At 38.3% G+C, this 27,287-nt stretch overlaps 2 protein-coding genes and 1 long non-coding RNA gene across 3 annotated transcripts; all 3 read right to left on the bottom strand.

Annotated features, from left to right (window-relative positions):
* Positions 1 to 264: 264 nt before the first annotated feature.
* LOC105928669 (5-hydroxytryptamine receptor 3A-like) lies at positions 265 to 18,777 on the bottom strand. Its single transcript, XM_036140743.1, has 19 exons — positions 18,615 to 18,777; positions 18,464 to 18,518; positions 18,130 to 18,293; positions 17,953 to 17,997; positions 17,721 to 17,827; positions 17,262 to 17,431; positions 13,589 to 13,752; positions 13,272 to 13,482; positions 12,903 to 13,082; positions 12,628 to 12,812; positions 11,455 to 11,518; positions 10,369 to 10,532; positions 10,195 to 10,239; positions 9,877 to 9,983; positions 7,341 to 7,510; positions 4,394 to 4,557; positions 2,761 to 2,971; positions 809 to 1,018; positions 265 to 708 (listed from the first exon to the last, which is right to left on the bottom strand). Exons 1-19 carry the CDS (start codon positions 18,639 to 18,641, stop codon positions 434 to 436), a joined length of 2,718 nt encoding a protein of 905 aa, XP_035996636.1. The 5' UTR covers positions 18,642 to 18,777; the 3' UTR covers positions 265 to 433.
* A 2,198-nt stretch (positions 18,778 to 20,975) lies between these two features.
* LOC105928670 (5-hydroxytryptamine receptor 3A) lies at positions 20,976 to 25,507 on the bottom strand. The gene is made up of 6 exons (XM_021318273.2): positions 25,419 to 25,507; positions 24,918 to 25,087; positions 23,454 to 23,617; positions 23,136 to 23,346; positions 22,462 to 22,647; positions 20,976 to 22,080 (listed from the first exon to the last, which is right to left on the bottom strand). The coding sequence occupies exons 1-6, from the start codon at positions 25,478 to 25,480 to the stop codon at positions 21,803 to 21,805; spliced, it is 1,071 nt and encodes a 356-aa protein (XP_021173948.2). The 5' UTR covers positions 25,481 to 25,507; the 3' UTR covers positions 20,976 to 21,802.
* A 489-nt stretch (positions 25,508 to 25,996) lies between these two features.
* LOC110368729 lies at positions 25,997 to 26,781 on the bottom strand. Its single transcript, XR_002428344.2, has 3 exons — positions 26,576 to 26,781; positions 26,419 to 26,467; positions 25,997 to 26,155 (listed from the first exon to the last, which is right to left on the bottom strand). It is a non-coding gene; the product is annotated as an uncharacterized LOC110368729 (long non-coding RNA).
* Positions 26,782 to 27,287: the final 506 nt, after the last annotated feature.

Below are 27,287 nucleotides of genomic sequence, written 5' to 3'. Positions count from 1 at the left end.
GCAAAACATTCAAGATTAGAAAATTACATCAAACCAATCTAAACATTTTATTACAGAAATTTGGCCTTAATAAGAGTTCAATAACTGCCTAATATATATATATATATATTTTGAAAATGTATTTGTAAAATGAGAAACAAACCTGATCGGAATGCATATTCAACTCTACTGACTGGCGTCCTCTTCAGGACAAAGGCAGTCATTGCCTCTCGCCCAATGACTGCTGGAGATAGGTACCTCCCCCCCCCCACAACCCAGCAAGTATAAGGGGTTATGGAAGATAGATGAGTGGATGTTAAATAGGCAAATTATATTCTAAAGCAAATAACATCCAAGGCATTAAAGAAAAAGATTAACCTTTCTGTCACGAGTTAGAATAATCATTTAGATTGAAAACATGATTGGTGTAAAAAAAAAACAAAAAACCTGAGAGTTACACTGAGTTATATGAGTTGACCCAGATAATGATGATAGAAATAAAGCTGACTGATAAAAAGATGATGTAAAAGATGAACAGCAGGCGGTCGATGACGAGGCCAACCTGGATCCATTCCTTTGAGCCGAGGCTTCTCTTCAGCTGTTGAACAACATGCTGGTGGATGGCCTGGAGATCCCTTCCCAGGTTCTTCAGAACCTGCAGTGTCTCCTCTTCTTTTAGTGTCTTCTTTCTCTCAGCCATTTCATTCTCTTTGGGCACATTCTCCATTTCTGTATCAGAGAGAGAGAGAGTAAATGAAACATCTTATTTCAAAATGAGCGAAATACATGTAATTACTGACTAAAGTCAGATTCTGGATCTGTAGCCAACCTCGTGCATCCGGATTCTTGATCACCAGGTCTTCTTGATGTTCCGGCTTTGGTGGAAGACACACGAGTCGACCCAAGAAGTGACAAACAAACACTTTGATCCAACGAGGAGGCGGTGTATAGTGAGCGGAGCCCATCAGAAGATTAGTGATTAAGATGGTCTCCAGCAGACTGGTCACCATCATAGTCAGGCAAAGAGACAGAAACACATCTGGAACAGTAATGTGAAAAAAAAACATGATTTGCAGACTTGTTTTACAGCAATACAAACATCAAAGAAAATTAGATGGTTCAAAGAGAGACATGCTTTGTCTTTTAACAAATATTTAACCTTATTTTGACTGCATGAAAAGTAAAACTGTAGAAATGCTGCCATATATTTAAATTATGAGACTTTTAAGCCGTTGTCATACTGTTTCTTAGAATTAAGAAACAGTAGATAATTTATGTTTCATGGGCCTAAAAACATGATAACATTTTCCTGAAAATGTCTATTTGGGTGTGCTCCATTTTGGACAGTACACGTGTACTTTTTTTCAAAAGTGTCAAATTCACAGTGTTATGGTGTTTTTTGTTTTATGTGGTTTTATTGATCATTTATATTGGAAAGAAACATTAATGCTCTATGCTCCCAATTAAATCTAATACAAATTAGCTGAATCTAATAAAAAATTTAGGTCAGGCTGCCATTAGCTAGAGCCACTTCAAGCATTCTGCATGCAAAAGGTTTGAACCTTCATTGGTGCAGACAGAGTGTCTGCATAGTTTAGCATTGTGTTAAATATTAATATTGCGTCGCTTCTCGAACATTAAAATCTGTTGCAGTGGTACATCTGAATGATTTACATGACGTCTCAAAGTTGTGACGGACATATTATAGAATTGTATTGACTTGGCTTATCAGTGAACCAACTGTATGTGCTAGAGTATGTAATGTGTAAAAGGACAATTCTGGAGCATTATTTAACTAATGTAGGATATCTACCTGGTGGAGCATTAGTCAGTTGTTTAATGACTGTACAGCTTTTGATTTTTGAAGCCTTAAAATCTTGAGTATTCAGGAAAATATGACTGGTATCATATATGAAATACAGGTTTGACCTCAAAATCGCAGCCACCCGACTCTCCTTTTTGAATAAAGATGTTAAAACATGTAATATTTTCACTGGTAAGTTGAGGGGTTGTTTTTGCAAGATGTGGTTACTGTGACATCTTTTTCTACTACTGGCCAATATAAATATGCTTCCAGTTGTTGCTTTAAAACAGTAGAAGATTTTTATGCCCAGTAATGGTTAATAAAATACCTTTCCTTGCAAACAGTTTAAGTCCAGTTGCGCAAATACACATTTGTTGTATCTGTGCTTGGAGCATGAAAGCAATCCCATTTCCAAACAGAGATTTGCCTCAATATAAAGATGGCTTTTCTAGTTTCCTAAGATATTACTATAAATAATTGATGGCATCCCTTTTACACTACCACTCAAAAGTTTTGGGTCACATATAAATGTCCTTATATTTCTAATAAAAGCACAATTTTCTTCCATTAAGATAACTTTAAACTAACCAGAAATACAGTCTAGACACAAGTCCAAATCATAATTTCTAACCATGTCAGTGTCTTAACCATATTTTTTATTCATTTTGCATCTCATTTGATTGATAAAATGTGTTTTTTTTGGAAAAACATGACATGTTTTTGTGACCCAAAACTTTTCAGAGGTAGTGTATATTCTGTAAAGGCTAGGCTTAAAGCCCTTTCCCCAAGCAAGATTCATATTTTCAGATCATATTAAAAATAACTTTGCCAAGCAACAATGTGAATTTCTTGAAACATATAAAATTATTATGATGAACATGTGATATTTAATTCTACACAGTCTTAATCTGACAATCACTGCTGGACACATTTGTCCCATTCAATAAGGAATATCAGCAAAGCTTTTAAGAACTGACTGATGAGTGGTATGGTGTCTCCGGTGATAGGAAGAAGGTCATTAGTGCTGAGCAGGAAGACGGTGTAGCCCAGGACGAGGGTCATCTTGAACAAAGACCGGTCAACGTTTTGGACGGGCAACATGAAGCTGAAGAGATCCACAGTGATAAGGAAACAGCTGGGGATCAGGAGATTCACAACATACATGGTAGAGTGGCGCCGGACAGAGATCTGTAGTAGAGGATTGCAGGTAAGAAGACAGTTACTCTGAATGTGAAACTTTACTTTAAATAGAAACAGCAAAAAAAAAAAAAAAAAACTTAACCATTAATATATTTTTTTCTACTGAAACTGCAACTTAAATGCAAAGTTATTGAGATGAAAACTTTTTGAGTCTGCTGGATTTGGTTTTTAGAGTCCTAAACCTTTTTTCTAGTTGAAGAAAGTAGAATGTATCCTGGGTGAAAGGAGTCTATTGTGATGGCGCTGGCTTTCTTCTGGACTCTGCAGCTGTAAATACCCGTCAGAGAGGGCAACTGTGATCCAATGACACTAATCTCACCACCTGCTGCAGGTTCTTCCTGTCCTACTGAGGCAGCTGGAGAACCAAACTGTGCAACAATACACTGGGAGGCGCTCCATCACTGACCTGTAGACATTTGTAAGCAGCTGATGAGGGAGGTGAACACGCTTTAGCTTCTGGAGGAAGGAATGTCTTTGTTGGCTTTTTCCCGAGGTGCTTTCCAGGTAAGGTCCGCAGGGACGTGGACACTCAGGAACTTTAAGTTCTTAACTCTTTAAACCTCCTGTCATGTATCAAGTGGGGAGTGTTTGGGGTGTGCTTAGATTTCCTGAAGTCCATAACTACTTATTTTTTCTTTGAGATCTTGGAGGTCCGGGGTTTTTTTTCCCAGCACCATGGTATCAAGTGTTGGAACGCCTCTCTGTAGGCTGATTCATTCTCATCAGAAATCCGATCTACAACAGTGGCATTATTTGCAAACTTGATTGTGGTGTTGGTGGAGTGAATAGGGGAGCAGTTGTGAGTGAATATAAATAGAGGATTGGGATGAGGACTTGGGGTCTCCCTGTATTCAGTATGAAGGTTGATGATGTGTTATTACCCACCCAAACGATCTGGTGTCTGTCCCTGAGGAGATTCAGAATCCATCTGCTTTATTTCCTTATCTAAACCTTCCTATCCTCCATGTAATATGCTACAGTTATGACATTTTACTTCTTCCTGCTGCCTGTTTGATAAAACCCCATAGTAGGTTTTATCAGATATATTAGAAGGCAGTAGTTCTCCTGCCTTCTAACTACAATTCTTGTTATCAAACCTTCCCAATAACTATATGTCTTCAGTCAGGGAATATTTATAAACCAAAATCCTAAAAAAGACATTGATATTCTTGCAGCCCATTTTAAGGCTTTCAATCGGATAATACAGCTCTGTCAGTGTTGCGTGTTTTAAATCTTTTCATTCAAATGAACACAATTGGAAGAAGATAAAACTTTTGCACTGCCCATACTGTAAGGGAGAAATCACGTTCGATTAAACAATTGATGTATTTTCTGTAAATATACCTGGATTTCTCACTTAGTTTATATCTAATAGACACCAGAATTTTAATAATTTTGTCAGTTTCTTACAAAGAAGCGAAGCTCGTCATAACTGGACCCCTCAATGGTTGGTACCACTACTTTCTTAGATGATATTCCAGCTAGCTGCCATTCACCCATCGTTGCCATTTCTTCTTTGGACGCCTGGAATACTTGCTCTGATGATTCTAGAGGTTCAAGGTCTATAGCATTGCCTGTAAGGATAATAAAGTCATTGTTGGACCAGATGAAGATTCTCAGCACACGTAAGATACCTTCTTAAATACAGTTTTTATTGATGGCTTTGACCTGTTTGAAGAAACTGGCAAGCTCTCAGTTTTCATCATCACCATCTCAGCAGAGCAAAAGACACCTCTTGCAAATAAGTTAACCCATTCTCATTGGTTTGACACATTTTCACCACTATTTTGCAAAACAGTTAACGCAGATGTCATTCATCCAGTCCAAACTCCATTGCTTTAGCTGTGGTAGCCAAACAGAAACCATATGTTCCAAGCTCTTAGAAACTTCTTGATTGGAATGAAATCACTGAAGCACCTGATTGACACTTCTTCACACAACTTTTCAATTTGCAGTCAGTCTGCAGGCCTTAAATGGTGCCATGTTGTGTGTTGTTCTTTGCAAACATGGATGGTCTAAGGCAGATGAGAGTCAGAGTAAGAGGTAGATGGGTCAGGGCAACAGGAGTCTGATGAAGAGTAATCCATGTGTGAGGTGGAGGTGTAGCTGGAAGGGATCAAGTTACAGATGAAATTCAGGCAACTATGATTGATCATGTGGTAAATCGTGGCCTTTCACTTAGAGGGGCAGGACAAAGAGTCCAGCCTGTTCTCAATAGAAACACGGTTGCATACATTGAGTTTTTCGACTGAAGAACAGGTAATGTTGCTACACAGTATATACAGATCTATCTGTATCTATTCCTATAGAGGAATTCTTCAGTGCATGGAGATAGAAGGTATATGATCACCGGCCCTATGAGTAGATGCCCTTGCTCAACGCAATGACTGCTGCTGCCCAAGATATACAGGGGTTGGACAATGAAACTGAAACGCCTCTCATTTTAGTGTGGGAGGTTTCATGGCTAAATTGGACCAGCCTGGTGGCCAATCTTCATTAATTGCGCATTGAACCAATAAGAGCAGAGTGTGAAGGTCCAATTAGCAGGGTAAGAGCACAGGTTTGCTCAAAATATTGCAATGCACACAACATTATGGGTGACATACCAGAGTTCAAAAGAGGACAAATTGTTGGTGCACGTCTTGCTGGCGCATCTGTGACCAAGACAACAAGTCTTTGTGATGTATCAAGAGCCACGGTATCCAGGGTAATGTCAGCACACCACCAAGAAGGGCGAACCACATCCAACAGGATTAACTGTGGACGCAAGAGGAAGCTGTCTGAAAGGGATGTACGGGTGCTAACCAGGATTGTATCCAGAAAACATAAAACCACGGCTCCCCAAATCACGGCAGAATCAAATGTGCACCTCAACTCTCCTGTTTCCACCAAAACTGTCCGTCGGGAGCTCCACATGGTCAATATCCACGACTGCTATAGCCAAACCTTTGGTCACTCGTGCCAATGCCAAACGTTGGTTTCAATGGTGCAAGGAGCGCAAATCTTGGGCTGTGGACAATGTGAAACATGTATTGTTCTCTGATGAGTCCACCTTTACTGTTTTCCCCACATCCGGGAGAGTTACGGTGTGGAGAAGCCCCAAAGAAGCGTACCACCCAGACTGTTGCATGCCCAGAGTGAAGCATGGGGGTGGATCAGTGATGGTTTGGGCTGCCATATCATGGCATTCCCTTGGCCCCATACTTGTGCTAGATGGGCGCGTCACTGCCAAGGACTACCGAACCATTCTGGAGGACCATGCGCATCCAATGGTTCAAACATTGTGTCCTGAACGAGGTGCCGTGTATCAGGATGACAATGCACCAGTACACACAGCAAGACTGGTGAAAGATTGGTTTGATGATCATGAAAGTGAAGTTGAACATCTCCCATGGCCTGCACAGTCACCAGATCTAAATATTATTGAGCCACTTTGGGGTGTTTTGGAGGAGCGAGTCAGGAAACATTTTCCTCCACCAGCATCACGTCGTGACCTGGCCACTATCCTGCAAGAAGAATGGCTTAAAATCCCTCTGACCACTGTGCAGGACTTGTATATGTCATTCCCAAGACGAATTGACGCTGTATTGGCCGCAAAAGGAGGCCCTACACCATACTAATAAATTATTGTGGTCTGAAACCAGGTGTTTCAGTTTCATTGTCCAACCCCTTGTAGATGCAGAGGCATGTCAAGGATGGATCAGGCATGCAAGAAGATTTTTCCCTTGGTGCATCGCAAGGGAAAATATTCAGTGTGATGTAAATGAGGTTATGTGGCCTATTCGTCAAGAGAGAAGAGACTAGAAGAGACAGACAGCCCTAGTATTTTCTGTTGGAATATTTCATTTGTAGCCACAATCTGAAAAATGAATGAATAATCAATAACATTTTGATCACAGTATATCTGATTCTGGGTCCATTTTTTGCATGAAGGCAAATTTGCCGACAAATGACATTGACATGTAAGATGTGTGCAGTAATTGGCTGCAATGACCAGCAGCGCTGCACTGATTCACATTGAGTGTGGTATTTTGTATTTTGTTGCCCCTTGTGTTGTGAATGATTGGAAGGGCTCAAACATTTGTGTGCAGGTTGTGTTGCTTGGGGGCAAAATTTGCTTTTGGTTCATATTTTAAATGTTTTGGTAGAGTTGGAGCCTTTTGCAAACCAAATGTGTCATTTTGGCTATTGGTACCACTGTTTAGGCCTCTGTGTCAATTCAATTCAATTGTGTCAACTGTTTTGAAAAATGGGGATTTTGAGTCGACTGCTGCGTCAAAGCAATCTATAAAAACTGTAAAAGAAAAGCCCTACACATTACAGTTTAAAGTCAGAGTAAAACAGAGTTTTTACTTACTACTATGTATGTAAGAATTGAAGGTGAACGTGCAGTTTTGAATATCAAATGGAAACAAGTAGATGTTGAGACTGCAGGAGCTCACGACTCTGACGGGCTTTGCATCATATACAATGCCATCATAATGCAGATAGGTGTATGGGACGTCTGGAGCTGAGTTCTTCTCCATGCTGCAAATAATTAGAGATGGATAAGGAAAAAAATATTCTTACCTGGTTAAACTGGATGTAGAATAAATGTCATTTTTAAAAACTCTTCAACAACAACACCTCAATCAACATGGACATTGTCAGCAATCGTCTGTGTCCGACAAGCAATTCATCAGCATTGCGTTTTAAAATATTGCTGTCTTTTAAAACTTTTTTTTTTTTACATTTGTTATATTACAACTATAAACGTATGTGTAATTTTTGGGGATTTTATGCAATAGAAGACCAACTCAAAGTAGAGCACAACTGTAACGTGAAATAATTATTACACATGGTTTTCAATTTGCTTTATAAATAAAAATGTAACATTATGGTAACTACCCTTCACTCTGATACGCTGAACAGGACTGCAACCCTCTTCATCAAAATGTTTAGTAAACAGAGTTCATCTGTGTTTAATTTAAATTTCAGTTTAAATTCAGCTGTTCTGTTAAGGCCTAAAAGTTTTTTTGGTGAACATCACTGAACAGAAAGCTTAATGAAAACCAAGGAACACAGCAGAGAGATCAGGGATAAAGTTATTGAGACGTTTATAACATTATGTTACGGTCTAAAATAATTTCTCAAGATTTGAACGTCACACAGAGCGCTGTTTAATCCATCATCTACACTATGAAAAGGTATAGCCAGAACAGCATTAATCAGAGAATCAGCTTAGGCCCAGGGCAACTCTGAAAGAGCTGGAAAGATTGACTTTTCAAGTGTGAGAGTCTTTTGAGATGCTATCTATCAGTGATGCACTCCAAAGAGACGATGGAGTTAAATACACAGGAGAAAATCTGTTAGAAGCTGTGAAAGACCCAAGATCTGGGGTATAAAGTTCACTTTCCAGCAGGACAACAAACTTAAACATACAGCTCTACAATAATACAACAATAGCACTTTCATGTCTTACAATTCCCCAAAGTCCAACTAAATCCAACTGGGAATCTTTGGACTCACTTGAAAACCGATGTTCCCAGATGCTTTCTCTCCAATTTAACTGAGCTTGAGTTATGTTATAAGGAAGAAAAGGTGTAAATTTCAGCTGTTAGAGACATACCCCAATCTAACCTGGCCAGATAACATGTAGCACTCTACGTTCTGCACATTAACAGTCTGGGTCTGCTCCCATCGAATCCGTTTGGGGAAAGGAGGAGCTTTCCAAGCTGATTGGACGAAGCAACACTTACTGCACGCCTAACAAAGTTTGATTTTAGCAGTATCATGCATGGTAAAAATAGATTAATTACACACACTGTCTTTAAGCCTTTGTTTTTGCTTAATTAAGATGTTTTTACACTTAAAGCCAATGAAAGCAAAACATTCAAGACTAGAAAATTACATAAAACCAAACAAAACATTTTATTACAGAAATTTGGCCTTAATAAGAGTTTAACAACTGCTTAATAGTTTTTGTTTTGAAAAGGTATTTGTAAAATGAGAAGCAAGCCTGCGGTATCATGCATGGCAAAAATGTGCAAAGCACTTCTTGCTGTTCTTCTTTCAAAGATGAAATTAATTTCAGTTTCACACATAATCTGTTGCTATGACAAAACATATCTGGAAACTCTAGCATCGGTAAAACATTTGAGCAAAAGGAAATTAGGAGTTTCTGAAGTAAGGAGGAGGAGCAGAAACAGGCAAAAAAGTGGTCAGTGTGTTTGACTTTACTTCAGATAAGGTAATTATATATAGTCATATTCTATAAATTTGAAATAGTTCATATATTTCAGTAACTCAATTCACTAAGTAAAAAAATAGATTAATTACACAGACTGTCTTTAAGCCTTTGTTTTTGCTTAATTAAGATGTTTTTAAACTTAAAGCTAACGAAAGCAAAACATTCAAGATTAGAAAATTACATAAAACCAAACAAAACATTTTATTAAAGAAATTTGGCCTTAATAAGAGTTTAACAACTGCTTAATAGTTTTTGTTTTGAAAAGGTATTTGTAAAAATGAGAAGCAAGCCTGCGGTATCATGCATGGTAAAAATGTGCAAAGCACTTCTTGCTGTTCTTCTTTCAAAGATAAAATTGTGGATTCTGACAAAACACGTGATAGCAAAAGCTACATGTGTGTCCTCCTGTGCTGCCATGTTTGTTTCCTGGTAATGAGCTGCAGGTGTTTGTTGGTCAGACACAGATTCTGACATTTAGTTTATAGTTATGAAATGTGCGAGAGCTAAGAAAGAGCCAAAAGAGCCCCGAGCAAATATTTTCTGACTAAACGAGCAACAAACTTTGGCCTGAGAGTTGCTGCTAGAGAAATCTAAAATAATATCCTGTGTAACCCCTGAGCTTAGTATGCTCTAAATAATTTATCAACTTCCCAAGAAAACTTACAACTCGTTGATGACAATATCTGGTACCCAGAGAAGGTTTCGTGCAACTGCAATCCATTCAACATCACACTCCTCCGGGTCCCACAATGTAAAATCACTTTTCCATTGCTGCAAACATAATTACATGTTTTTATTTACTTATTTAAATACAAGAATTTACAGTAGTAGCAACAAGCTTTGCATTTTTACAAATATACGAAGCACCTTAAACGATGTAATGGGATAAAATTGTAAAAGTGTTTTTTTCTCTAAATATTCCAAGTTTGAAGCACTGATAGATAACTGTACTTATAAAAGCAATTTTAAGAAAAGCACTTACTATAGTTTCCCATATGAAAGTTGTCAGGACCTGGGTCTTCTCATCCTGAAAAGAACAGCCAACATGTCATATGCTCTGTAAAAAATAACATGCTAAGATGACAAAATGTACCCAATAATTTTGTTTGATGATTAAAAACATGTATGTACCTACAGAGAAAAATATGTTTCTTACCACTCCCAAAATGCCAAAGAGGGTAAAAGTAATTCCAACTCGGGTGGGAACTGACATATTTATTACAGGTCGAATAGAGTTCAGTTCAAACACCGGCTTAAGGGATCTCAGAAGAGAGGCTGGACTGGGCTGAGAGCAGTTCAGAATGGCGGAGCTGTTTGGGGCTGCCGGCAAAGAAACAAAATATCATGTTTTATTAAGATAACACAACTCTCATATAGTATGGGGAAGCTATTTCCTCACTGAAATCCTAATTGTCTTGCTGGGAGATAGCATCTTAATCAGTGCCCACAAATATGTAAAAATGGCAAATCAGTTAGTCTCAAAACATTTTTATCTCTCACTTTAAATGTCAAGGTATAAAGAAAGTATGCTCTTACATATTTACAGTTTTATGTGTCAGGAGTAATTGAATTTTTTTTACAGTTTTGTTTTAAATCTAATCTAAAATGTGGAAGAATGCTAGTGAAAACTAGCCTAGCCATCCAGATGAGACCAAAGTAGATGTGATGGCTTTGCATTTTTGTTTGAAATGTAAGTATAGAGGATGAAATACATAATTTGCAATCCAGTGAAGAGCAGGTACATTTTTTCATGTTCTGATAGAACCGAATGAGATGTACGTACGTTTTTACCAGTGGATTTTCCAGTTTATAAAATAACTGGAAAATCCACTTTATGTAGAAGAATGCTAGTGAAAATTAGCCTAGCCTTCCAGATGAGACACTAAACACAACATGTAAGCCCAAGCACTGCATTGACAACTGTTATGCTCCTCTAAAATGATGTGAGCAAAACATTGAATTTTAGCGTGTACTCAATTGGTCCACCCACAGTGTGCACATTTTGGCATATTTGTTTGATATGTAGGTATACAGTGTAGAGGTTGAAATATATAATTTGCAATCCAGTGGAGGAAGTAAATTTGTTCATGTCTTGATAGAACTGAAATAAGATGTACGTATGTTTTTATAAGTGGACTTTCCAGTTTATATACAAAAAAATAAAAAAAATAAAAATAAAAAAATATATATATAAATAAATAAAGATGCACAAGTATTTATTTGAAACTGTTCCTGTACTCACCCAGCATCAGCAGAGAGATGAGGACGAATAGCTGCTTAGAAGGCTTGACTTTCAGCGGGCAGCACTAAAAACATTAACACTGGGTCAGCAGTAGTTGTTAGACTGAGTAATATGTAAGGGCTGTCCTGGGCTGTCCTGTGAGGGCTGGGCATAGCTTTAGAAGGCACTGTTCAAAAAAGGTTTCAAAAGCAGCGTTTTTTTTTTTCAGCAAAAAAACTATGTCAGCTTTTCTGAAAGATCTTCAATTTCCCAGTTTTATCAGCAGTTTTATTATTTGAGCTATTAATTTAAAACTATTTAAAACCTGGAGGGTTCCTGGAGGCTAAAGGAGTAAAAACCAGAAATATCTAGTCTGATGGTTTAGAATATTTAAATAATTTTCAACATATGGTAATTTACATTTACTTTTTTTTAATTGCTTTGTCACATCTTTACCAAAACTCAACCCAATCTATAATACTCAGGTTTATGGCTAACCTGAAAAAGAAGGAAAACAATAATTTCACACATCACACTTTTTCTTAAGCTTTGTTGACATTTTTTAAACAGTATTATGAATGTGTTGAAACTCAGTTTTACTTGGCTTTGGAGAATTATTGCTAACTATACCCTTAAAATATAGCAGCAAAACCTCATTCAGTAAATGTAAAAGCTAAATTTGGTGTAATTTAATCTTTTGAATATTTCAAATTTAAAGCCTCTGGAAATATAAAACAAAGAACAAGATGCATAAACGAATAGCTGAAAATGAGTTTCAATGAAAAGCTCTTTGAACATTTTCAAGTATATTTTATTTGGCAGACAAGTTTTCCTCCATTGTAAATTGCAAAACTTTACAATAGAAATGTTATATAATTAAATATAATGAACAGTGAATATGTAATGAATTAAACATAGGTATTTAAATATAGCATTTTTTATTCTAAACTGTTGTGGAACATTTTTATGAATTGAATAAAATAGTTTCTAAAATACATCAGTATTTTAACATCTCTAAAAGCATTACAATATTCTGTTAAAAATTCTGCAAACACTGAATCAATGTAGTCCTGTCTAGCATGCAGTAGTCTACTGAGAGTAGGAATTCACCCAGACAATAATGATGGTGATGAAGCTGACTGATATGAAGACGATGTAGAGGCCAAATAGCAGGCGGTCAATGATGAAACCCACCTGGATCCACTCCTCCGAGCTCTGGGTCTCCTTCTGCTGCTGCTCCACCTCAGAGCGGATGGCCTGCAGGACGTGGCTCAGGCTCTTCAGCTCCTGAAGGGCCTCGTCCTCCTCAGCTGATCCTCCCGTTCCTGAAGGACCCTCATCGGATTCGAGTTTTGCCAACACATCGTTTTTCCTCTTTTCTATTTTCGGGAAACATTGATGACGTTTATTTATTATCGCTTGTATTTGTTTTAGTTCTATTGTTAAAGTGTTGTACGTGGCCTGCAAACCTTTTGGTTTCTCAATCTTTCGGGGCATGCAAACGAGACAGCCGAGAAAATTCAGAAAGAGCACCCGGATCCATCGGGGGACGGGAGAGAGGTCAGACGAGTTGCTCAGCAGGTTGGTGATGAGGATGGTCTCCAGCAGACTGCCCACCATCAGAGCCAGGCAGAGAGAGAAGAACACATCTGGTGCAAAGAGACCAGAAGATCCAGGTAGTGAAAATTTGCAGTCAAATTTTTAGACTTGTTTTATATCAGACGTTCTTTTATTTTTAAATGAAAGAACAACATGTCAATGTAAAAACGAAACTAGTTACTTCAAAAAAAGTAAGAACTAAAACCCTACAGTTGTGGTTCTCTAAAGCCCAAACTGACTTATTAAAGGTATGGTGTTTCCAGTAACCGGGAGCAGGTCATTCATAAGGAGCAGGAACACCGTGTAGCCGAGGATGAGGGTCATCTTAAAGGAGGATCTGTCTGTGCTCTGAGGAGGCAGGAGGAAGCTGAGGAGGTCCAACGTGATGAGGAAGCAGCTGGGGAGCAGCAGATTCACCACGTACATGGTGGCACGGCGCCGCACTCGGATCTAAAGGGAGGACTTACTCAGGATTCAAACTGCTTTGCTGCTTTTACATAACTTTAAATAGAGCTCAGAGTTCAATGACGTTTTGAAAATATACCACCAAACTTACATAAAAGGCAAGCATGTCAACGTAAAGGCCCGACTCATCATTATTGACTACTTTCTGGGCACTGATGTCCAGCAGCTCCCATTCTCCCATGGTGGTCATCACCTGCTTAGAGAGCTCCGTGGTTATTTCTGTGTCTCGTCCGAGGAACACCCTGATCTCCATAGCTGGAGGCAGAAAAGGAGGCACAGCTGCGTTTCAGAAAAATTCCACCCTTCTGAGAGATAGTAATCTATTTCAGAGTTCAGAAATATTAGAAAATAGCCACAAGGACAGGCAAACATTGTTAATGTAAATGGTTATAATAAATTAAACAAAATTTCTGGCTCTGTAGCTACATCTAATTGTCATTTAGTGTTTGAAAAGTATGAAAACATTTTGTATGAAACATTTAAATAAAGTGCTAATTTGTCTGTTAGCTTTTTTATGGGTTAAGAAATTGTAAAATAGACTCTTCTGACACAAATGGAACATTTTGAGTCAAACCCTTAAAACTGGATGCGTACATGATGGCTTCCGTTACTTTGCCTGTCGCTGTCTAGTGCTGTAAATAGCTAATGCAATGTTTCCCAGACAAAAAAAAAATGAAAAAAATTGGGTGAGCTCAGCTGCTTTGTTATAAAGATCACTCATGGAGAAAAGATGGGTGAGCTCAATGGATATACACAGGTAAAGGAAACACATTTTTCTCATCCTTTTTAAAACCATTTTTCACGATATCAGGTTTAACTAACCCGTACAGGTCTCCGATGCAGTAAAATTAAGGTGCAGAATTGGGCCAAACAGAACAGATGGGAAGAGATACTGGATGCTATTCTCTTTCATATGTAGAGGGCCATTAACCCACTCCTCACAGCCGTACTGAGGTGTGTTGTTGCATGTGATATGGAGGAGAGCATGTGAGTCAAGACTTCAGCACAAATCCTCACCGGGGATCAGCTCTGGCATCCCATGCCCAAGATGCCAGTGCTCACACCACCACAGCTGTGTCATCGCAGAGATCCCCAAAGCTACCAAAGTAGAACCTCTAAAGGGTGCCCACCAACTGGGCGTGAGCAGTCTGTATGAAATAGATGAGCTGTTAGCTTACTGCCAGTGGCAAAGGACCCAGGATCCCAAGAACAAATAGACCATAGCAGGTACACACGCACACCCAATGCCTACTTGGGCATAACACACATCCTTTAACCCTATCTCAAACCCAGGGACGTTTTTACATAGTGTCTCCATACCCCAAGCCCACCAAGGCCTCAGCCAACATGGTTTCTGGAACAGCCGTATCAAGTTCATTACTAAAGTGGTCTCAAACTAGAAATGAGTTTGACAAATTCAGCCAAATAAACAACAAGAACTTACACCAGCTAAGTTCCTCCTCCTGCTGTCTCAATGTTTCACCCACAGCTTTCTTTAAGAAGGTGTTGTCTGTCACAACGTTGGTTTGACTATTATCAAACCACTGTTGTAAAATAACATTTTGGAAAAGGACTGTGTTTCAACAACTAAATACGTTCTTAACAATGACCAGCCGCTTTGACGTTTTTCCAGTCAGGTTTCTGTACTCTGCATAATACAGAGACCACCCATGTCAAGGTGTTTAATGACATCCATATAAATGCAGACTGTGGAATAACCACAGTTCTGGTATTATTGGACCTCAGTGCAGCATTTGATAAGACATTCTGTTAGGGCGCCTGGAAAACTGGGCTGGCCTTTCTGGTACATCATCTTGACTAGTTTAAACACTACTTACAGGACAGGGACTTTTTTTGTGTCAGTTGGTAACTTTACATCAGAGACGACAAAGATTACATGTGGGGTTCCCCAAGGGTCCATCCTGGGTCCCTTTCTATTCCATATCTACATGCTCCCTCTAGCTCAGGTCATAAAAAAACAACTTCAGCTACCATAACTATGCAGACGAAACACAGCTGTACATCACCATGTCACCAGGTGACTATGAAACCATTCAAGCGCTGAATAAATGCTTAGAAGTAGTCACTGCATGGATGTGCCAAAATACTCCTCTGTGATGATCCTGGCACTGGGGTTGGTTTGTTCTTCACTCAGTACACCTATCTCGGCTCCACCCCAACTGCAATCAACCTTCACCGTTTTCACCTGGTTCCACCTCCTTATAAACCACCGCAAAACAAACCACCAGCGCCAGATCGTCTCAAGTCAACTCTCGAGTACTTTCCAGCCTTTCTGATTCTGCATGCCTTTTCTGTTTCCCGACCCTGATCTGTCTTTGGAACCCTGGATTTGTCTGACCTTGGAAAGCCTACCTGTGAGCCTGAACCCCATTCTGTCTGAGTTACCGAGCCTGCCTTCTCCCTTTGTACCTCTGAGCCCGCAAGATATCGAACCTTGGATTGGACCTGGACCTGCTTTTGGATTTCCCCTTTTTTGAAACATTGTGTGCACCCGGTGTACAAGTGATTATTCCTGGACCGTCTCTGGATCACACCAGGAGAGTTCCAGAAGACCATCAGCCCGGCTGCCGCCCCCACGGCTTACGCCCCACAGACACAGTCTGCAGCCGGACTTACAGGTCTCGGCAGGTTAGTGATTCAGCTTCATTCCCTCCCGACCATTTCCCTTCCTATCCTGATCACTAACCCGCTGTCTCTACCGCAGGAAGTTATCGGCTTGTGAGCTACGCGTCACCGCAGCACACTCAGCTTCTGAATAAAGAGCCTATTAAACGTTACAGACTAACCTGTTCTGAGTTGATAATTGGATCCGTTTTTCCCCGCACGTTACACTCCTCAGTGGAGTAAAAACAAAACTGAAATGATAATTTTTGAACCAATAGAGGAGCGATCAATAGGAGTGATGCTTCAGCTAGGAACCACTGATCAGCCCCAAAACCTGGGAGTAGTGATGGGCTCAGACCTGAACCTCTAAAGGCATCTAAAGACAATTACAAGGTCGGCCTTCTATCACATGAAGAACATTTCCAGGAGTTAAGGACTAATGTCTCAACAGGATCTTGAAAAACTGATCCATGCATTTATTTTTAGTCAAATTGATTACTGTAACGGTGTTTTCACAAGTCAGCCTAAAAAGTGGATCAGACAGCTGCAGCTGATCCAGAACGCTGCTGCCCGCGTCCTCACTAAGACTAAGAAAGTAGAGCACATAACCCCAGTTCTAAAGTCCTTACACTGGCTCCCTGTATCTCAGGGAATAGACTTTAAAATACTCTTGTTAGTCTATAAATCCCTGAATGCCTTAGCACCTAAAAACATCACAGACTTGTTATCAGATTATCAACCCTCAAAACCACTGAAGTGTTCTGGCTCAAATCTACTCTGCATACCCAGAACCAGAACAGCATTTAGTTCTTGATTTCTTGATTTTTGATTTAAAAATAATTATACCACTGCATCTCTAATTGAATTACAGTAATGACTATCATCAGGTACAAGTCCTATCACAGTTTGAAAGAAAAAAATAAAGATATGATACATGCCTTTTAAAAATGTTATTGTTAGTTTGCATGTTGATTACGGCACTGCAGGTAATCCCAATGAAATATATTCAACCTTTGACGAAACGACTGTGTTGCATCTGAATCTCCAGACAAATTGTTGTTTTAAATTGAACAAGATTCTCTTGAAGTAACTTGAACTTAACTTTTTTTAGTAAATAAAAGGTTGATTGAGTGACTCACCATAGTAGATGTAGGAGTTGAAAGTCAGGGAGCAGTTCTGTATGTCAAAGGGGAAGGTGTAGATATTGAGGTTACAGGAGCTCACAACTCTGACGGGAAACGAATTCTTCACCGTACCATCATCATACAGGTACACGTATGGGACTGTTGGTGCTTTATTTTCCTCCATACTAAAATAGCAAGAATAAGAACACTGTACTTTTAAGAAAAGAGATACAATAATACAGCATCTGGGCTTATGTGGTTGAAAATGCTGCCAAATAAGGACAAAAAGGTGGACCCGTGTTTTCAAAAGATTGCAGCAACAAAAACTTCATTATGAATGTGTGTGGTCATTAAGCATAGGAGTGGGTAGTAAACTAAAAGATAAAGTTGTTTGTCACCCTTTGCCTTTAACAAGTGTATATTGTAAGAGTTTTACATTATAGTTGAAAGTTTAATGTTTTGCCGATAACTCACAACTCATTGATTACAATGTCCGGAAGCCAAAACTTCTCTTTGGGAAGAGAGATCCAGTTGGAGCCACATTGCTCTGGGTCCCAACTGATAAACTCATTCTTCCACCACTGCAAAAATAAAATCTCCCTTGAAATTCACACTAGTCAGACTATCTGCATAGAAATTAATCACAGTCAAACAAAAACAGCAACAAAGCTGACAAAAACTGGTAATAAATGTTTGCACAGCTTACATAGTAGAGCCAAATGTAAGTGACAAGGAGTTGGGACTTTTCATCCTGGAATATAAAGACAATAGTCAAATTAAAACTATTTGGTTGGTAAAAAAAATAAGCTTTACAGTTATTTTTTTTTTTTTACAAAACTATGATTTTTTTTTTAATTACTAAATGGCTTGAAGCTCAACATACCACCCCTAAAATCCCATAGAGAGTGAAGTACACGCTGACATTCGTGTAGGTGCGTTGGTTCTCTACGGGCCTTATGGCACTCAGGTCGAAGGCAGGAGCCAGAGCTGCCAGGAGGCTCGGCTGGTTCGGCAGGGAGCAGTTCACCTCAGCTGTGCTGCAGAGAGCTGGTCAGGAGAATTTCATGTAATAGGACAACTCCTTCGTTCAAAAGGCTTTACATCGGAAGTACTGTACTTCTTAATTTCCTGGAATCATTGCATTCGTGTTTAGTTTCTATTATTTGTCAACAATGTTACAGTTTAAAATAGTCATAGTTACAAAAAAAAAAACTCACCTGGGAGAAGGATAGTGAGAATTACCACTGTGGGCATGGCTGATTGAAGAAGCCACTAAAAACACAATGAGAATCAACCAATCTATTTATTTTTTCTTAGAACTTACACTTTACGACATACAAGATTTTGTAGCGAAGGACGATACTTTACCTTTGGTGCAGTTTTATTGGATGTCATGATATTAGGAGTGAAAGAGCTGATTTTTTTAGGTGTTGTCAGTCGGATAAAGACTTCCTTCAGGTCTAAGATAAAGAAGAAGTTGAAACCTGAACAACGATTACTGGACAGTGAAGTGTAGTTGCATCTCACCAGGCTCTGGAACCCTCAAAGAGCAACATGTAGCCCCAGATTGCCGAGATATACCCAACACCACTGTGACTTCAGCGTGATTTGGACACGTCCCCCTGCAAATAATGTGGGAGAGCTGAAACACAAAGCAGGGAAGCTGCTTTCTTTGGCGCTGGTTTCACATGAAGCAAACACAAACCGCAGTTGATGCAGTGTCCCTCAGCGTGTGAGTTGAATGTGGTGAAGACTGCCCATAGCGCAGTCAGGAGTCAAAGCTAATGGTTATAGGCAAATAAACGAAGGACGGCAAGCGAGAAACAGGTGTTATCTGGTTTCCCCCAATATTTGCTGTCGGACCACTTTTCAAAAATGTCATACAAAATGCAATTTTAGCTTTAGCCGTCACTTTATACATCTCGTATTAGATAATACTGTATATTCTTCAGTGATGGTATCAAGGTGTTGGTTGTTTGTACCTGAAATACTTTATCAGTTGTTTTTTGCTGTTCTTTTAACGTCTCTCTTTGCAGGTTTAGAAGCAGACTCAGAGGATGTTATCTTGCTCTCTCCCTTTCCGTTCCTCTTTTTTTATCTTGTGTGCTCCACTTGTGAAAGTCAAATCTGTTGGGCTCTCTTTGGCATTAAGGCAACAATTCTTATTGCTACGCTGCCAGACAGGAAATGTTAAAACAAAAACTTCTTAAAAATGTGATAAGTCAAAGGTTATTTGTTAATAGACAAGGGGGCACTTACTTTTTCAAACAGTGTTGGTGTGGGCAGTTTTTTTCCCCCTTAATAAATAAAATTATTTGAAAGCTACATTTTGTATTTACTCACATGATCTTTGTCTTATATGAAAACATGTTTAAAGATCTACACCATATAAGTGTCATAAAAAGTGAATAAATAACAAATCTGTAAAGGTGAAAATACTTTTTCATACCTTTGTAAACAAGATAAGTAAACTGAACAGTTATTTATTTAGCTGAAGTTTTCTCAAATATATGAACATTTCTGAAACACCTCATTCAATCTTTTATTTTTATTTCTACCTCCGATAATGCCTTCAAAACTGTTGGAAAACCATGTCAGGTGACTAACCTCATGAAGCTCATTTCAGGAATGCCAACAATGTGTAAAGCAGCATTTAAAAAAAAAAAGAGAGCAATTTGAAACAATTGAAAATAAACAGATGTTTTGAGTTATTTCACCATTTTATTGTTTGCTGCACAGTTATATATACTTTTGGTTCATATATTTGATGTTTTCATTATGTATTTTCAATTTAGAATAAAAATTTGGGGCCCTGATTGACAGGGGAATTTTAAATATTCTATTTTAGGCCCTTGACAAAAAATCTAAATTATCCCAGTCATTATATGACCTTTTGGGATAATTTAGATTTTAGGCCTAAAATTTGTGATGGCACCCTGCTTACAAGAATCACAATGGTGAGGAGGAGTCCTTAAGCAGCAGTAATTCAGTATATTGGGTTAGATATCTGAAAACCAAAGACAATCAAATCTTTTAAAAACTTTCTTAGAAAAAGGAGGTGGTTCATTCTTGAACTGTGCCTCGGTTTGAGATTACAACTACAAACGTCAGTGTGTTTAATAGAGAGTTGATATTTTAGACAACACAATGAGCATAATGGGGAGATGGAAAGAAAATGATATATATTTGTTACGGCTAAACATCTCAAAAGTGAATTTATGTCCAGTCCCCTTAGAATTGACTTGGTTTCATTGCAACTACAACTGGATGTATGTCTTTGTCAGCTTTGCACAAGGAGTTCAGAGTAAGATTTTTTTTCTGCATAATAAAAATGAAATAAAGTCATGACCCGATCTTGGAAGAGCGGAAGATGATTGGCGGATAAATAATGATGGAGCAGGAAAATGATTTGTGCCATTTATAAATCAGGGAACTCGTGGTTGATTACTTTATGTTGCTTTCCAGATATAGCACTACAAAGCCAACTCTTGCTTAAATGTATTATTATTTATTATTTAATTTCCTTACAGGTTACATTATACAATAAAATAAAACAACTATTGTTCATGATTTAAACATCTGCGGAAGGATAGTAAAGTTAAAGCTACATTCAACCACACTGTATCATGCCTTAAAAAAAGTATACATGCCCCTTGTAGTTTTTCACTTTTTGCCACGTTTTTTCACAAGCTTCAATATGTTTTGTTTTCACAAGATTCAATATGTTTTTTTCACAAGCTTCAATATGGTTTATTGTGGTTTTGCGTGGCATTGCTAAACAAAGAAATTCATACATGTGAAGTGAAACAAAATGGATTTCAACACTTTTTACAGGTTAAAAAAAGTATTTGCAATCAAACCCTTGGAATGTTCAGTTTTAGGCTTCTAACATCAAGATAAAGATTTTCTCCAAATATATATGTGCAATAGATACAGATGAAGGTTTCGGGTAGATTTAAATAGGCTGAAAGTGTACATGTTCCTACTAAATCTTAAAGCAGCAGCCAGTATTCAGTGCTATGTTTGAGATCAAAAGAGACAGAAACAGGCAGGTGTTCTAAACCTCATCTGTGCCAAAACATATAATTTCTGAAAATATCTGGGTTTAATATTAAAGAGTAATGGAAGCAAAGCAGTTGTCTTCACTAATCACCAACCATCATTGTGACAAATTAAAGGCTTTTCATAAAATTGCAATTGTTGGGATCAGATTTACATTTCCTTTAGGGAACCATTGATAACTTAAAAATATGTCAACAAATGTCTGGTATGAGGGATGCTAAATTTCCTAGAAATCAATATATGATTAAGTAAAATGGGTTGTACTGAAACAGAGGAACATAGAGACTGCAACATTTTCCATGTAATTTATTCTATGCAGAACATTTTTTAACATTTCAAAGTGCAATAGGCTATATCACGAAAGATAAAAAGAACAGAGTTACTTTACTATAACTATAACTATTGTGGAAAAGTCATTGCTACTATAAATGTATTCAAAGTCTTTCAATGCATTAACTAAACAATAAAAGTAGACCTGTCAAACATGCAGCAGTCTACTGATTGGAGGAATTCACCCAGACGATAATGATGGTGATGAAGCTGACTGATATGAAGACGATGTAGAGGCCAAATAGCAGGCGGTCAATGATGAAACCCACCTGCATCCATTCCCCTGAGCTCTGGTTCCCCTTCTGCTGCTGCTGCTCCACCTCAGAGCGGATGGCCTGCAGGACGTGGCTCAGGCTAATCAGCTCCTGGAGCGCCTTGTCCTCCACCACTGAAACTCCCATTGTGGGAGGCTTCACATCGCAGTTGTTAGTTTTCTCTGGATCTGTGTATAAGAAAACACAAAACTAAACTTAAAAAAAACAACCAGTCACTTCTACTCTGCCAGACAGGACAGGTAAAAAAAAAATCTAGCTATAGGCTAGTGAATGTGTACACCTTCATGTTCAAGTAGAGTTTATTATGTTGTAATCTCTACAGCCTCTGTTAATATGTTAATCCTGTTAACCTGTTCTCTTTTATATGGTTATTTCTCATGTTTTTTTTTTTTTTTTGCTTTTATGTGATGTTTAATCTTTTTCCTGTAACAAGTGTTCCCTTTAGCTCTGCTTCTAAGTTCTTCCACTTTGCAGTGCGTATAACACCTTGTAAGAAAGGGTGCTGTAAGAACAAACTGGCTTTGTCTTAGCCACTGCAGCCCACCTACCTGAACCATTTGATCTCCTTTTCCTTTGGGGCATGCATACAAGACAGCCAAGAAAATTTAGAAATAGCGTCCGTATCCATTGAGGGACGGGAGAGAAGTCGGAAGAGTTGCTTAAGAGGTTGGTGATGAAGATGGTCTCCAGCAGACTAGTCACCATCAGGACCAGGCAGAGAGAAAAGAACACGTCTAGAAAAAAAAAAGAAGAGAGTATCTAGGAAATGGAAAATTAAAATTTCAAAATTTGAGCTAAGGTTCATAACAGACATTTTTTAAAGCAAGGGTGTCTAAGATCGGCGGGGCATTTTTTAGATGTGTCTCTGGTTCAGCACACCTAAACTAAAGGTAATTCAATCAGAATTACCTCAACAGCATATGCTCAATACCTGAATAGTCCTTTTAATGCCCCAGATGTTTGATTCGAGTGTGTTGCCACCAGCTGTGTACATTTTAACTTCTTTCATTCTGTTTGTAATTCTTTTTTGTAAATCTCTTTTACTTTATTTGTGCTTCTAATCTACAGGGTTTGGTTGAATCTGTTTTGTTAAATGTGCCTTATAAATAAAGTTAATCTTTTGATTCGTTTAAGTAGAGACATGTTTGAAAGGTTAAATGACATCAGCCCTGGGGAACATCTTTAACACACGGCATAACAATCCTCTGAAGCCCATACTGACTTATTAGGGGTATGGTGTTTCCGGTGATAGGCAGCAGGTCATTCATGATGAGCAGGAACACCGTGTAGCCGAGGATGAGGGTCATCTTGAAGGAGGCTCTGTCTGTCCTCTGAGGAGGCAGGAGGAAGCTGAAGAGGTCCACCGTGATGAGGAAGCAGCTGGGGAGCAGCAGGGTCACCACGTACATGGTGGAGCGGCGCCGCACTCGGATCTAAAGGGAGAACTTACTCAGGATTCGAACTTATTGAACACCTTTGCACAAATGAAAGATTTAAATATAGGTGACAGTTCAATTTTTAAAATATGCAATCAACTTACATAAAAGGCAACCATGTCAATGTAAAGGCCCGACTCATCATTATTCACTAGTTTGTGGGCAGAGATATCCAGCAGCTCCCATTCTCCCCTGGTGGTCATCACATTCTTGGAGAGCTCCGTGATTATTTCTTGGTCTCGCCCTGGAAAAATCTTTATTTCCATAGCTAGCAACAAAAAGGTCAGACAGCTGAACTCAGTGAAAGGGCACATGAAGAAAATAACACATAATGCCCAATATTAACAATATATTTTAAAATGAAGGGCTTGAATCACATGAAATTAGAAATAGGCTTGTGTTAAAGGAAGAAAAAAAAAACTTACACTAACTATTAAGGTAATTTTTAAAATTTGATTTTATCTAATTACAACCTCAAAACTCTATGTAATTGATTGGGATTTTATGTGACACTTGGTAATTGTTTTCACAAATCAAATGCATAAGGGTGTGTCGTGCAAATTATACTCAGCAGTATTAAGCTCCAACCATCTTTTTATCAACCCTGACCAATTTGCTATAGAGATTAGTATCTCTATAGCATAATGTTGCCACCACCATGTTACAGCGTAATGATGATGGTTTGTTCAGGGCACAGAGTTAGTTTTCCTCCAGACCTAGTGTTTTATATATGGGCCAAAAAAGTTTGTTTATATTGTAATCTGAGCAGTGAACATTCTTCCACATGCCTTTGTGCATCATGCATGACTGGAACCAAGACTTTAAATAACTTTCTTTCAACAATTGTTTTCTACTTAACTCTTACATAGCGACCATGGACGACCGTGTTTTGGTAGGTTTGCAGTTCGGCCAAAATATTGATTTTCATATAATGTGTTGAACGGTTGTTCGACCTCGGTGGCCTTCACAGAACAGCTGTATTAATGCGCGGATTAATTTACACACAGAGGAACTCCAATCACTAACTAGGTGACTTCTGAAACCAGTCGGGTTCACAGAATTTTATTTTGTGGTATCTAATTAAAAAAGCTAAATAGAAACACTTTTCAGTATTTTATTTGTTAAAAAATGACAACCATGGTACACTTTCATTCCACTTCATAAGTGTGTTATATGTGTTATCATTTTGTTCCATCGCATAAAATCTTAATTAAATAGAGCTTGTGACTGTAAGTGACAAAAATATGTAAAAAGCTGAAGAAGTAGCAATACTTCTTACATAAATACTTTGTGTGTACAGAAGATTTCTGTCATGACACATTAACCCTTCAGAAAACATTACTAGAACTATTCTTATTGTTAAAGCTTTCTTGGCAGTGACGGGTTGTTGTTATTTTCCTGCTAGCATCCATAACGAAACACAGGTTTTGTACATGACAAGTGTACCTTTAAACACAGAAAACTGTTTTGGTTGCATCAGAATAAAGAAAATTTCTATCCCATCTTCAATTATTATTATTGTTTTTTTTTTTTTAGAAAAGATGTACAATTTTGTGGCGGTGACTCACCATAGTACATGTAAGAGTTGAAAGTCAGAGAGCAGTTCTGTATATCGAAGGGGAAGCTGTAGATGTCGAGGTTACAGGAGCTCACGACTCTGACGGGGAGCGCCTCGTGCACCCTACCGTCGCTGTGCAGGTGTAAGTAGGGAACGGACGGGGCTTTGTTTTCCTCCATGCTAAAAGAGCAGAGCATGCAGATGTGCTGAATTAAAGCACGAGTTAGAAATACAATCTTCATAAAATCAATCAATCTCAAGGGTTTGAGCTTCTCTGCAGGTAAAGATTACTGAAAACGGTTTATTATATGAAAAGGATGAGCAGTCAAGCATTTTAGGGAGTTCTGCCTAAACATATTGACGCATATTCTCAATAGCAGAACTAGTAAAGCACATAATATCTTATAAATAGGTTTGGTGAACCTTCTACGTTTTCATAGAATTGTCTTTTGATGATCAGTATAAGGATATGCAGGATTTTAGATGCGTTTGTTGTTAGGATGCAACTCACAACTCATTGATGACAATATCTGGAAGCCAAAACTTCTCTTTTGGAAGGGATATGTTGTCCATGCCACACTGAGCTGGGTCCCAGCTGACAAACTCACTCATCCACCACTGCAACAAGACGTGAAGAGTGGTGGTAAAGAGTTGTTCAATCATTTGAAGCAATCTCTGTCTTAGATAAAATTAATGAAAAAGAAAAATCAACTCTACAACCATAAAGGCTGAGATGAATAATTGTTCTGCTTACATAATGCAGCCAAATGTAAGTGATGAGAAGTTGAGACTTTTCATCCTGAAAGACAGTGAGAGTAAATGTAAAACATGAAATTATTGAAACTGAGCTTTGTTAATGTACATTTTCAAATATGGACACCAAAAGATAGACCTCACTGACATTAAGATGCCAACTGTGTATTAATGAATAAATAATATTACATTATAAAATCACAACGGAAAGTCTCCTGTTTTAACTAAAATGTTAAAAAATGTTGAAAGTCCATCCCCTTTGAACCCTTTAAATTCTTTCTTTTGTTATACTAGAAACAATAACATTTCAGAAGCAGTGAGGTGAACATACCACTCCCAATATCCCATAAAGGGTAAAAAACACAGTGATGTTTGTTTTTGTCCTTTGGTCCAGAACGGGCCGAATGGCCCTCAGGTCAAAGACGGGGCCCAGAGCTGCCAGCAGGCTCGGTGTGTCTGGTTTGGAGCAGTTCACCTTAAATGTGCTGCACAAAACTGATCAGGACAAATTATAGGCAATGATGAGGCTTAATTTGTAGGCAGTGCGTTGTAGTCAACAAAAATTAGTTGACACATGAATACATTTGAAATAACCTTCATTGCAAACTGTAGCATTGACTAAACAAATAATAGTAATAAAAGTAGTTATGAATAGTTGGTGAGTGTTGATAGTCTCTAAGAAACTAAAACTATTGTCACAGAGAATACTTTAAACACTTGTCATTAAAAAAACAAAACCCAACAACAAAACACCTCACCTGGCATAAAAAGAATGAGAATAACCACAGTGGCTGATGGAAAAACCCACTAAAAAGAAATTCACGATTAATTATATGACAGTAAATTAATGGCAAAAAGAAATATTTGTTGACTGACAATGATATGCAGATTGTGCAGCAGGAGAGTATGCTCTACCTTTGGCGTAGTTTCCTTTGATGCCATGATGTTCCAAGTGAAAGGGTTGGATTTCAGTGGCTGTCAGATGGATGAAGCGCATTCATCTCTTGCCTATCTTAGAATGTAGTAGAAAAATGATGACACTTCATTCAAAACTGGAGTGGGAGATGGTAATCTACACAAATAGTATAGGAGAGACCAAACTTGATTAGCAGCTCCTTTCCTCCAAGTTATTTTCATACGACGCAAACATAAACCACAGTTGACGTGATGCATCTAGGTTTTTGACTTGCATGTAGTAAAGATGGACCACATCGCTGTCAGACAGACCTGATGGTTATATGCAAATAAGCAGCAGATCTTTCCCAACATGCTCCATTTCAATAATTTAACCAACTTTTTGCATGTTATGTCACATGCTTATTAGAAATAATCACATGCATCACACATCTTTACGTATGTGTAATGCATTATCTTTGTTCCTCAATAAATAGCCTAAATGTAATTCTTTAGAGCAATGTTTGCCATTGTAAGGATTAGGTGATGATGTCCAAAAGGCTTAGACGGATAACCAAAGGTGCAAAGCTAACAGATAGTTAGGGCTTTACACTATAAAGTATCAGTATTTTTTTTTATCAAATATGTCAACATTTGTCTAATGCACAGTCATTCTGAAACTATATCAGTTTGATCTTTGTCAAACTGGTGTTCTTTTAAAGAATTAATATCC

The sequence above is a fragment of the Fundulus heteroclitus genome, chromosome 9 (genome assembly GCF_011125445.2).
Source record: "Fundulus heteroclitus isolate FHET01 chromosome 9, MU-UCD_Fhet_4.1, whole genome shotgun sequence".
Lineage (NCBI taxonomy): Eukaryota > Metazoa > Chordata > Actinopteri > Cyprinodontiformes > Fundulidae > Fundulus > Fundulus heteroclitus.
This window is presented reverse-complemented; position numbering and strand designations above follow the sequence as displayed.